Raw genomic sequence first — 13,219 nt, 5'->3', positions numbered from 1 at the left:
TAGAGAAATGGTGACAAAGAAAGCTATTGACAGAGAAAAAAAAGCTCTGGAAGAAAAGGGTGCCAAACGAAAAATGTCTGGCTCTTCGAACACCAAAGCGAGTGCCACCTTTACCTGCGTTCTATGTGGACGGGAATCTCTCCAGAATAGGGCTTTAAAGTCACATGAAAAAGTATCCTCCGATGAAGTCGTTCTACGACTGAAGGAGGCCAAGATTATTGTAAGCCGTTCCTGTAACAAGTAGGGTCATCCTTGTGTACTAGTTTAGCTGTAGACGGACTAGATCTATTATTTTGATTTGCTTATAAATAGTGTGTAGCCTACATACTGGAAAATCCTGTTCTGCCTGTCTTCTCGCCAGCGTTGATTTCAGTGATTCTCAAAAAGGAAATTGCTATTATGGAGTTTACATTTAGATAGCTTATGCAGTTTTAAAAAATACATTAAAAACAAGTTAAAACCGTCGAAAAAAATATTTTGAATATTTGGTGGTCACTGATAACATCTTAGTATCTGTAAGAAACAATAGAGGCATTATAGTGTACACAAATATTTTGACCCCCCCCCCCCCCATTTTTTTTTCTTTCTGTCTCTCTCTAAATCTATATATCTACAGTTGCACCTAAACTTTCTAAGCTCTTCAATATCAAGAAAACGAATTTTGAATATCTTATCTTTTCTAGACCACACACAATTTCTCGTTTCTTTGGGGGGGGGGACTATTTTGAGCTACTAGATTTTTTTTTTTTAGTGTCATTCGATTTAGAAAGCAATATCCCAATGAGCGAGTGAAAACTTGTATAGATTCTAGATATTGTTCTGGGGTAATATTGGCTTAGGATAGACTCATTTCTGTACTAAAATACAATAATGACTCCAATCTGGTAATAGATTTCTCCTAGTGTAGATTTTATTGACATTTTTTTTTCTAATGGCCTTTCAGCCTTGTTGTTGATCTAGGTCTACACATCTATACAGTTCAGCACAATGTTGTTGGGGTCAGTAGACCATATTCATGTGAGAGATGTGCAGGTTAAAATAGCACACTGTTTTTTTTTCCCCACAGACAGTTGGTTTTATAAACATATGTCTGAGAGGGAAAAATCAGCAGAAAGAAACTTGACAAGAAAGATAAATACTTTAATACAGTTATAGTCTAGTTTCTAGTTACTGACAAGGCTTGTGGTGCTAAACGAACATAGGTCTCTCTTGATACCTGTTTTTATGGCTTTGAAAGGTTGTTTAACAACTGTGGCTGTGTTTGTGTAGTTCTTTTGACACAGTGTGTGGGTAGTTCCATAACATTTGCAGGGTTTAATATGGAGATGTGTTTGTAGTTAACTGTGTGTTAGGCTCAGTTGTGTCCCTCCACCTGAGACTTCCAATAGTCAGTATAATAATGTATGTGTGGTTTTCAGACAAAGTGTGTCAAGTTTTACTGTGTGTATTGAATCTTGGAAGGTATATCCCTAAACATTGTTTGAAGTTTTCTGTGTTTTTAGAATAAATAAAACCTTGAGCATTAACATTACAAATTACAAGTTTCACAAATCAATCCAAAATACCATGAAGTATTTTTGTCTATCTCAACCTCTTTACTTTTTTATATTTGAACTTCAATAGTTGCCTAAATATCATAAGTCAGTTATTCAGACTCAAACTTGTAAGTGATAATTAATAGAGGAAACGAAAAATTCTATAATTATTAACTGTTCTTAGCGTAAACAGCATTTTTCTACTTATCTTTGCTAGCCTTAAACTTAAAAAAAAATGTTTGTTTAAAAAATATTATTTTTACAGGTAGGATTAGATCAGAAATTAAGCTCCCAAGACGATCATGTTACAGCTGATGTTCTTACTGCTGCTCAGCAGTTTTTTCTTCTCAAGTCATTGTATTACAGATGGTAATCTTATTTTCTTCTATCTTTAAATAGTCCTTAGAAGAATTTCCGTTCTATAAAAATATATTATGTACAATTTCTAAAAATATGTTTTGTAAGGTGGGGAAGTGCCATGGGAAAGTATTTTACAGAAATAATGCTCTTATCAGGGTAGAACATGGAATTTGGTTTTAGCTAAAATTTTCTCAGAACTGTATTTAACCTTGGTTAGGCCAATAATAGAATATGCATCCTCTGTTTGGGACCCCTCAACTCAAGAAAACATTAAGAAACTGGAACAGACACAAAATAGAGAAGTGAGATTCATAACAAACGAATATTCACCTTTGACTAGTAAAATCACTAAATTTAGAAAGCCTTCAGGATAGAAGACTCAAAAGTAAAGTAGCAATAATACATAAAACACTTTTCAAATCTTCAAATACAAAAACAAAATTTAATAAAATACTCCGAGACACAAAGAGAAAGGCACATTCCTCGTTCCATATCCATCCATCCATCCCAGTGGCGCTACAGCCCATGGAGGGCTCTGGCCTGCTTTAGCACATCCTTCCATTCAGATCTCTGCTGGGCCTTTCTTCTCCATGCCCTGACCCCAAGCTGCTTCAGATCTGCCTCTACATCATCAATCCATCGCATTCGGGGTCTGCCTTTGGGTCGCCTGCCTTTTGGTTTTTGCCTCGTGTGTATGTGTATATTTCTTATAACTCTCTCCAGTGTCAAATTGAAAAGCATGCAGGAAAGTGCGTCTCCTAGTCTTAATCCTCGTTTAATCCTAAATTCCTGTGAGTGTTCTCCTTGTATTATGACTTTGCTTTTTGAGTTGTTTAGTGTCATATGTATAAGTCTTGTCAGCTTGTTGGGTATTCCAAAATCCTGTAGAGTCTCATATAGGTATTTCCTTCTGATACTGTCATAAGCCATTTTATACTCTATAAAGAGTTGGTGGATTGATATGTTGTATTCATGGCATTTTTCTAGTTTACATCTTAGTGTGAAGATGTGATCGGTTGTGGATTTGTTGGGTCTGAAACAACATAGGTAGTCACCTAAGATTTCTTCTCAATATTTTCCAAGCCTCTTAGTTATAAGCCTAGACAGTATCTTATAAGTCACATTTAGTAGAGAGATTCCTCTGTAATTACAGCACTTTAGCTTGGATCCTTTTTTGTGTATTGGGGTTATAAGAGCTGTTTCCCATTCTGTTGGTATTACTTCTTCCCAAATTCTTGATATTAGTCTGTGTATTTGGGAATGTAAGTCTTTCCCTCCATATTTAATTAGTTCTGCTGTGATTTGGTCCTCTCCTGGTGCTTTGTGATTTTTCATAGTTCTAATTATTTCTGATGTTTCAATGAGTGTTGGAGGGTTCACTAAGGGATCTGGTTCCCCATGTGGCAGTTCATATTCTCCATTGTCTCCATCTTCAGTGGTATTTAGGATCTCCTCAAAGTATTCAGCCCATCTCTCAATTACCCTGCTGTTTTTTGTAATAAGCTGACCATCTTTGTTCTCACACATGTGGGATCTAGCTTGAAATCCGTTGTTTTCATCTTTAATTTTCATATACATTCCTCTCATGTCTCCCTCCCCAATGCTAGTTCCTCAATTTGAATAATCTTGGACGTTTCCCATTCCCATTTTTCTTTCTCACAACTTTTGTGGCCCTTCTTCTTGCTTCATTGTATTGCTGTCTAGTGTTTCTGGTTTCTCTCTGAAGCATTATCATTCGAGCATTGTTTTTCTCTTCTATAGTTTGTCTGCATTCATCATCATACCACCCCATTTTCATGTTCTTTTGTTTAAATTCAACTACCTCTTCTGCTGTTCTTTTGATAGCATGCTTTATTATTTCCCAATGCTCATTTATGTTATTTTCGCTGTCCTTTTCTAGTGTTGTTAGTTGCGTTTGGAGTGCAATTCTATAAGTTTCTGCAACATGTGGATCCTTTGTGATTTTTTGACTATCATATTGCTGTGCTCTCTTTCTTTGGTAATTGTGTATGGTACTTATTCTTTGTCTAAGTTTAGCTTTTACTAGTAGGTGGTCTGAGTCAGCATTCGCTCCTCTGAAACTTCTTACATCTAGTATGTCTGATCCATCTCTCTTATCTATGAGTATATGATCTATTTGATTCTGGGTGTTGCCATCAGGTGAGATCCAGGTAGCCTTCTGAATATTATGTTGGAATTTTGTGCTGCTGATAGACATTCCTTTTCCTGATGCAAAATCAACTAATCTTATGCCATTATTGTTGGTCTCTTCATGTAAGCTTTCTTTGCCAATTATTGGTCTGAATGCTGGTTCCTTTCCAATTTTTGCATTGAAATCTCTTAGTACTATTTTGATGTCATGCTTTGGTGCTTCATCATAAATTCTTTCCAGTCCATCATAGAAGGCTTCTTTTGTGTTTTCATCTGCATCTTCAGTAGGGGCATGAACATTGATAAATGAATTTTCCTTTCAAACGTAGTGAGCCGAGTCTATCACTTCCAGGTTTAAATCCAATGACATTACCTACCATTTCCTTTTTAACAGCAAAACCTGTACCTAAGTTGTTAGTGCTTCCACCACAATAAAATATAGTATACTCCTTGGTTCTGAGAATGTCTGAGTCTTTCCACCTGATTTCCTGTAGGGCTACAAGTGGTATCCTATATTTCTTTAACACTTCAGTAAGTTGGGCTAGTGCACCTGCTCTATAAAGGCTTAGCACGTTCCATGTCGCAAAACAAAAATCTTGTCCTTTTCCAGGCCTAGGTCGTTTTCCGTTGAGATCTGTCCGGGTTTTCTTGTGTGTATTAGCTTTCGTAACAGTATTTTTTTATATGACAGAGTTATTAGCCCTGTGCATAACCATCTGGGGGCTGCCCCTTTCAGCTCTCTGGATAGCTGCCTTTATTTTCGGGTTAGGTGCCCTAGCCTTTGTGGATCCCTCCACTTCCTGCAAGGCAGCAGGTTTGATTTTTGTCCACCCCAGGTATTTTATTTCTCCGGTACCCACCATATCTGGAGGGCATTCCTATATCCACCACCTGGGGAGGCGCTCGATGGGAGATAAAAAAAACTCCACACGAGCCTCGTTCCATATGCTAGGACAAATTTGTACAAATGCTCCTTCTGGAATGGGTTGCCTGAGGAAAAACAGTGACTTGGCAGAATTTAGGTAATTGGTTGATATGCATGATTGAATGCATGACGCGTAGGACGTAATCATATTCTTGTTTGAAGTAATGTCTGTATTATATAAGAAAAAGCTAAAATGATATTACAATTTGTCCTCTGTTTGGGATCCTCCAAGTCAAGATAGCACTAGAATTACACAAAAAATGGATTCGTCAGGTTTATTAGTAAAACCACTATATTTAGAGACACTCCAGAACAGAAGACTAAAAAGTAAAGTAGGAATACTACTTAAAACACTAAACACCAAAACTATTGAATACAAAAACATGTGTTGCTGAGTGGCAAAAGCATTGATCCCATCTTTAACTGAATTGTGTTTGATGAGGGTCTAGTGGCAATATGGAAACCTTTTCCCCCCACCCCCTCCTTTCCCTTGGGTCCATAATTGAGATTAGACCAGTCGCACTGAGCAAGCTTATTGCATGAAAGTATTTAAAAATATATAGAAGTTTATAAATTACTCAGACACACAAAAAGAAAAAGTTGAATTTTTTATTCCATATAAATATATATACTTTGATGAATGCAACTAAGTGCTCTTCTTCCCTAGTGCTATTATAGCATGGAGCATGGAACCTGAATCAGTCAGGAAAACATGATTTGTTGAAGTAACATTAAATGGTTAAGTGTAGAATATGAGGAGGAGGGTTTGACGTGGGGCTAGCGACCCTACCCTGTTAAGCCACAATTGCTACAGAAACGGTAAACTTGAAAGATAAATAAGTCTGTAATTTATAACATCTAATCAACATCTGGGTCATTCATATTTCAGTAGTCTTTAGATCAATGGACAGGTTTTCATTCACATCATTGCAATCGCTTAAGAGAGAGAGAGATTTTTCCACCAATAAGGTCTACAATAACTTATCATAAGAAAGGGATGTAGTTAAAAGGTCATAGGCCACTTACAAACTATTGGTAGTTTGGATTTTATTTATAAGAACTTTAGTGTAACTTAACAAGCTTAGAAAAGCAAGATCTGATAAGCAGACAATGCACTCAAAAACAAGTTGTCAAAGGTAAAGGAACATACATTTTGTTAAAAATGTTATACATTTTTAAAAAATTTAAATCAATCACTTCTTTACATAAAATGTAAATTAATGTAAAAAATATGTATATATGACACTGCCTGTAGAAACATATTTAAAAAAAAAGTTTTAAAAAAGTGGAATTTATGTTAGTGTTCTCTTTAGTGTGCTTTCTTCATGAGCTGAATGAAATTTAGTCATCCACTACCTAATAGCTTTTGGAATTTTATTTATAATTTAGAACATTTTTCTGCCTGGAAATTAAAAAAATACATGTTATATATATATTAACTTGACCAAAAATTTTGTAATATCAATCATAATTATCTTATCTTATATAATACAGACATTACTTCAAAAAAGAAGATGATTACCTCTTACGCGTCATGCATTTAATCATGCATATTAACCAATGACCTAAATTCTGCTAAGTCACTGGTTTTCCAGGCTAGCTTGCTTCCAAGACATTTCATATTAGTATTAATTATATTCAATGCTTTAACAGGAATATATTCAGCTAAAACCATTGCTTGCTTAATTTAATTACGCATAGAACAAGAGTTAAGTGTTTAGTACATATTTTGTATATATTTGATTTCTTTGTCCAGTGTTACTTAGCCCTCCAGACATCACCAATCCAATTGAAGCAGTGACTTTGTACAAGGGTGAACTTGACTTTGTTGTCAAATGTGAAGCTACTGGTATACCAAAACCAACGTAAGTAGTCACTTCTTATTGTACACATTTCAACTTGTTTGGTTTCAAAAAGTGTGTAAATTGTTTGACCATAGTAGAATTTGTTTCCAGTCAAGGAAAAGGCTAGTGCAGTGTTTCTCAAACATTTATCAGTGACGCCCACGAATTGGTTTTCTTTGAAAAGTTTTGAGTAAATATTGTTACTGAAGCCTCTAACGCAAAAGGTATACATTTTGAAAGGTCCTGTCTAAAAGTAACAATGTCATCTCATCTATCACTTTATTTTAGTCATATAGGTGCTGTGATATTTGGGTAACCAAATCCCTCCACTTGTACTGGTCAGCAGCTGTTCTTAGTAGGATATTATGAAAGAGGCTAGTCTGATCTTTACATTGTACTGCTAGCTTTTCTTGACCCTTTCTTCTTGTTTCCTCCACTGTACTTTAAAGGATAACTTTTGACTGTAAGTCATACCTTACAATATCACTGCAACATCTCAGCTTTTATCTCATCAGAGTATTGAGGAGTTCCTCGTTTTTGCCAGCCAGCCAGAGTGTTGTAAAAAAATACAATACAGGCAATTAAAAATACAAACTCGTTTTCTTTTCCTGGTATCCAATACCCAGCATTTTTCTGTAACATTTTTCTCAAAGGCTCTCACAACCATAATTCCTTTATCACAATCATAAAGGAGTAAGAAACAACTAGCAAAAATACATTCTTTATTTTTCTTGGAAGTTGATGTTACTTTTATAGATTTTTTCATAGTTTGCTATTGACAGTGGATGCCAAGTCATAACTGGTTTTTATCTCTTAATTGATCCTCCATCACTTATGTTTGACCCTAGGTATTTAAACAAGTCAACTTATTCTAATCTACCACCAATTCCTATAGCGTTTCTCCTGGTTTTTGCTGCAGAGTCTTCAATGGCTTCAATTCTATAAACCTTTTTCATGTGTTCCTCCCCAAATTACAATTCCATTGTTCTAACAATGGCCTCGTAATCTTGCTGGTCGTTAACTATCTGTAGCAATTCAGAGGCCTTTCCTCGTAGTGCTAGCATTAATCCAGTTGCTTTTTCATCGTTGGTACTCCAGATGTTCACTTTTGCAGCCACTTCAAATTGTCTTTTTTAGACTGTCCACGAAACTGTACCATTAAAAAATAAGATGGCTTGACTTTCCTATTGTTTTGCTCGATCCTGAATTTGTTTTTATGCGTTAAACTTTGTCCAGCTTGTCTCTGACTGCCTGTACCTGGTCATTAAAGGCTTGATCTTTGCTTCCTGTCTACTGTAAGCTGTGACTTCACTGTGGCAGTTTCATCCCATAACTTACTTCTGAATTCCTCCAGATCTTTTTTCAGGTCAGTTGCAATTGCTCACATTGACCCTAGAAATTCCTCTTTTATTTCACTCAACATTCTGCAGAGATCAGCCTTCATTTCAAACTCGTATCTCTGACAGCTAATGAGGGCTTCTTTTTTTTTTCTGATATGACAATGTCCTGCCTCTTTAACTCCTATGGATTTTGTCAAATCTGGAGCTCATGTAGGCATTTAGAAGTAGACATGTTGGTAAGTAGAGTAGGTGATATCCCGCTTCGACACCAATTTTTATGACAGGGGAATGAACTAAAGAAAATAACTAATTCTCTGGTTGCTGGTATTTCTCCGATTGCAGAAGCACAATTCAACTATTATCACTCAATAACTTCACAATAATCCAAATGAAACTTACTAACGCAAATTAAAGAAAACAATCCTCAATCCTCTGTCAAGAAATAAAAAAAATCGTAACTAAAGTTTCTTAACACATTAACACACTAGCTCAGGTCATTAACGCCTGACAGCATAACAAAAAGGACCTTACTTGGCATGTGGAAAATATGGTTAGTCAGGGGGGAACAGATTAAAAGCAAAACCAATTAATAATCACACAAGTATGCATACTGGCTGAATCAGAAACATAGCAACTGACGTCGTCACTTGTTAGGCATCTGCTTTGAACCAAATATTATTTTAATTCTTTTTTATTTTATTATATTTTAATAAAGCTTAATAGTGGAGGCATTGTCTTTTTCAACAATTTAGTTTTTAATGGTTTTCTTGTTGTATACTCTTTAAGACACAATAGTTATATAATTTGAAATTGTGATTAAATGTAGGTTACAATTATTCTTTTTTATTGAGATCTATCTTGAATTTTTTCCTAGAGTTATCTTAAAATGTTCTCATTTAATTAGTTTGAATAGATTTCATTTTTTTTAAAATTTAGTTACCAGTGGAAAAGGAATAACCAAGATATCCCTCCTAGTAGCTACATTACCTATGATGCCAACACTGGTGACTTAACTTTTAAAGGGTTTTCAGAGAGAGAAGAAGGAGAGTACAGATGTTATGCATCAAATGTTTTGGAGCAAACTACAGCTGTCAGTGTCTCTCAACCAGTCACTATTAAAAAATATCGTGAGTGTATCATATATAGAAATATAGTTTGCTTAAAATCTTATAACTGTAAATTAGTTATTTAATAATGTGTTTTGGGGAAATATGTGTACTGAGTGATGATGTCACTTTGTGATAGAGTGGTACTTTTTGCTTTCCTTGCCACACAGCAACTTAACATAATGTTTAATGAATAAGCTATTGTATCAAGAAATAGTCTCTTTAAGTTACATAAGTTGCAAAGGGAAAAGATTATCTCAAGATGAAAAATACCACATAGTCTTCATATAGATCTGTAAAATTATATCAGTAACTAGACATTCTCAAAAATCATGCTGATAGTTCAGACCACAGAACTACATTTACAGGTGGTCACTATAGTCAGAACACACTGGGAAGCCTCTGTTAATAAATGTTAGCTTTGCTAGCTATTTTGGATTGTGACAGACTGTAACAAGTTATCTTTTTATATGTAATGTTTTGTTTTTTCAAATAGGCTTTCTGAGACCGGATAGTAACCTTGCTACTGAACCAGTTAGCATCAAACAATATGACTATGTCAAATTATTTTGTAAAAAGGACAAACTTGAAGTAGTGGCTGAAAGTATAAACTACAACTGGTATTCTAAAAGTAATGACCAGCTTCAATTAGATGATGGTCGACTGTACATTGACCAAAATGGTAAGTATTTTCTCAATTTTGTTTTGTTTGCTTGACAAGCAAAATGTGACATGCAAGCTCATATCAGTCTTGCTTAGATCTGATGGTAATTGTGTAACCCTGACATAATAATCATGGCAATTGTAACAACTTGATTTTTACCATGGCTGCTACACTTGAAGTAAATCTAATTATTAATTATTAATCCTTTAATATCCATTATCCATTTCAGTCATTCAATTTAATCATACCAAAATCAAAATAATAATCCTCACATAAATAATTTTACATTAAGTAACCATATAATGGAACAAAAAACTATAATTAAAAATCTTATGGATTGGAGGAAAGTTTACACATAAAAATTCACATAAAAATATAACAAATACACAACAAAAACATGCATTTATCTTTTTAGAGACAATTTAGTAACATGTCCTAAATTGTGCTGTGCCAGAAACCCATATATCATCCCAATCATATGGATGCTCCTCCATAACTTTATTCAGCATTGGTTTGCTCCACCTTTCACACATAAGCTGTAGTGGTCTATAAATAGTGAAATGAATTAGCGCTATTCCCAACATCTTCATTACTGCATTGATGATATTTGAATTAAATTGTTTGCCATTATCACTTATTATTTTTTTGGGAAAACCATATATTGAGAAAAGGTATAGCAGTGATAAACATATTGCATCAGATGTAATGTTCTTGAAAGAAATGGCTTCTAGCCATCGTGCTGTCATGTCAGTTAGTGTTAGAATAAATCTATGACCTCTTTTTGATGGTGTATTAAAAGGTTCAATTATATCAACAGTTACCTTTTCAAAGTTTCTTTCTATTTGTTCCATCTTTGTAGGGGTGCTCTGTGCTTATGATTTTTCATGAGACATAGTTTACATCCTTAAATACTCTATTAAAGTGATCTGTCAGTTTTTCTTGGAACTTCATTCCAGCTTGTCATACATCAGTTGTGGCTTACTATGAGCCTAGTAAATTCCCTTGGATCCCTCACTTACATGGAATGGATTTTTGTTTAAAATGCTGCTGATAGTGATCTTATTACTCTTATCTAGACCTCATCTGTTTGGCAGAGAACTATTTGAAAAGCTCAACCAAATATAAAGATGTTCAGAGAAATTAAATTTTCTTTTGATTATAACACTGTAATTTATAAGATAAGATATTAAAATAAAATATATTTAGCTAGAAACTTAACAACAAAAAATGCTAACAATCCTTTCATATAGAATCATCATCTTTAGAATTTTAAGTTAGAAGAATTACTTGTGTAATAATATTACAGCATATTTTGTTCTTCAATGATTTTCTAACTTAGGGGATCTGCACATAAATTATGCCAAGACAACTGATGCTAGTGATCCCTTTGGTATTAAGTGTGGTCTCTCAGGTCGAAGCAGTGCTAACATTGTTTTCGGGGATGCATACAATCTGTATGTTACACCAGTAACCCAGATTCCAGGTATGCTCAAAAGAATATAAGTAAGTTTAGTAAAGATATGTAGAATAGCAGAGCTGGTTTATACAATGTTCTGTTCAAAATTTAGAATTCTGCTGTTTAAAATTTTTAAAGTTAACTCAAGTAATCTTTACACTTAAGTGTTTGTAGTAGACTATGCTAAACTTTCTTCCATGCCCAACATCAGGTGCCCTAAATCCTATAAATGTCCTAAAATACACTTGTATTTTTAATACAGATATGCAGCTAAATGCTGAAACATAATGATGCATACTTAAAGGCACCAGTAGAGACTAAATGTTTTAATGACAGAAAATGATTAATTAAATATAATAATGGTCAAATGGTTTGTTCGCATGGTGCAGTGTGGTCAAATTGGAAGGGTCCATGGTTTGTTCCCTGGTCATTGCTGTCCCTTATTTTCATTATTCACCATTTTCTCTCATTAAAATTTGGTCTGTAGAGTTGTATTTATAATGTTGGCAAGATGCATATTTTGTACTTAATATTTAGCTTTTCTTTACCCCTACTATTGTAACATTTTTGTCAGTAGTTTTTAAATGTTTCTAACAGGTCAAGCTCCTGTACTAAAATGGTTTTCTGCAAATATAGTGGCAGAGGTGTCTCACTCAGCTAGACTAGAGTGTGTTTTCAGTGGATAGTAAGTAGATTAATTACATTTCGGTTTAAATGTTGTTTTTCAATTAATGCAATGATCTTTACTTTGTTATATTGTAAAGAATGAGTGACTAGAACCAAATCCTTGAAGAAAATTCAGTTATTGAAGATTGAAGTGCAGCAAATTTGTACTCTCTTGAAAAAAACAACAACAAACATCCTTGCCGTCTTTATTCAGAGGCTGAGAGGTGAACAAAGATGGAACAAGTTCACTTTTTTTTTATGTGGCAGGAATTCAAGGTCCAAGACTCTTAAGGATATTAAATTGATGAAAGAACTAGAGCACTCCAGACTTTCAGATTTGTAGATGTACTGAATTCTCTCTGTGACCATACTTGTTTTTGAAGCCTACCAAAGGCAGCACTTCAGTTACTGTGTGTTACAAAATATTAAGAAAGTTTTCTTGTCAGTCTGTCCAATCATGACGGTCACTCAATTTTATGCTACTGAAAGTGTAGAGTAGTACTGGGATGGCCCAGCAATTTATTGTCACACAATTAAATTAAATTATTGCTTTTATATAGTGCTACATTTATGCTTATAGCATGCTCAGAGCGCTATGGTCCAATCTTATTTGTGGACCAGTGGGGGATTGGGGATCTGGAGAAGGTTTTCCATGCTGCCTTTAGGCTCTCAGTAAACATAACTCTGCTCAAGTCGGGTGTCGAACCTTGAGCCCCCTTGATAGTAGCTAAGCCAAGTTCAAGCGTACTAAGCCTCTTGACCACACTTCCCAATATGAAGTTATTCTTGTTACTCTTTTGTTTACAAAGAAAGTCCACTTTTGATTTTTTTATGGTTAATAGTGGCATTCTGGTTAATGTTCAGATATTTTGAAAGTGTAGTAGAGTCTAATCATTCTTACAGCAGAATGTTGATTATCCAGATTAATTGGGAATTAGGTCTATCCAGATAAACGATTGTCTAGGTAAATCGATGCTTTGGATAACCAAATGCAGAATATTATAAATGGTCCATTTCACCAAATATGTAAAGAAAATTCAAAAGAGCAGTGTTGTTTCCTTTTCCACTAAGAGTCATGTTTTGATAAAAATTTTTACAATGGTGTCTCTTTTTATATTTAAGTGTGCTGATGTTATAAATCTTGGCATTAGAAGCTCCTTATCAAGATGATT

At 34.6% G+C, this 13,219-nt stretch overlaps 1 protein-coding gene across 4 annotated transcripts in view; it reads left to right on the top strand.

Annotated features, from left to right (window-relative positions):
• LOC106070215 (neuroglian-like) overlaps positions 1-13,219 on the top strand; it is a 70,550-nt gene that overhangs the window by 19,435 nt on the left and 37,896 nt on the right. For 2 of the 4 annotated variants that reach the window (XM_056015575.1, XM_056015578.1), the window contains exons 2-7: positions 1,801-1,904; positions 6,728-6,836; positions 9,092-9,282; positions 9,758-9,943; positions 11,265-11,408; positions 11,979-12,066. In XM_056015575.1, the coding sequence (XP_055871550.1) occupies positions 1,838-1,904; positions 6,728-6,836; positions 9,092-9,282; positions 9,758-9,943; positions 11,265-11,408; positions 11,979-12,066 (785 nt within the window). In that variant the 5' untranslated portion in view covers positions 1,801-1,837. Of the gene's footprint in view, positions 1-1,329; positions 1,462-1,800; positions 1,905-6,727; positions 6,837-9,091; positions 9,283-9,757; positions 9,944-11,264; positions 11,409-11,978; positions 12,067-13,219 lie in introns of those variants that run through there. The other 2 variants (XM_056015577.1, XM_056015576.1) reach the window with 2 other exon arrangements.

Source organism: Biomphalaria glabrata, chromosome 17 (assembly GCF_947242115.1).
Source record: "Biomphalaria glabrata chromosome 17, xgBioGlab47.1, whole genome shotgun sequence".
Lineage (NCBI taxonomy): Eukaryota > Metazoa > Mollusca > Gastropoda > Planorbidae > Biomphalaria > Biomphalaria glabrata.
Note: the sequence above shows the minus strand (reverse complement) of the source record. Positions and strands in the feature narration are given on the sequence as shown.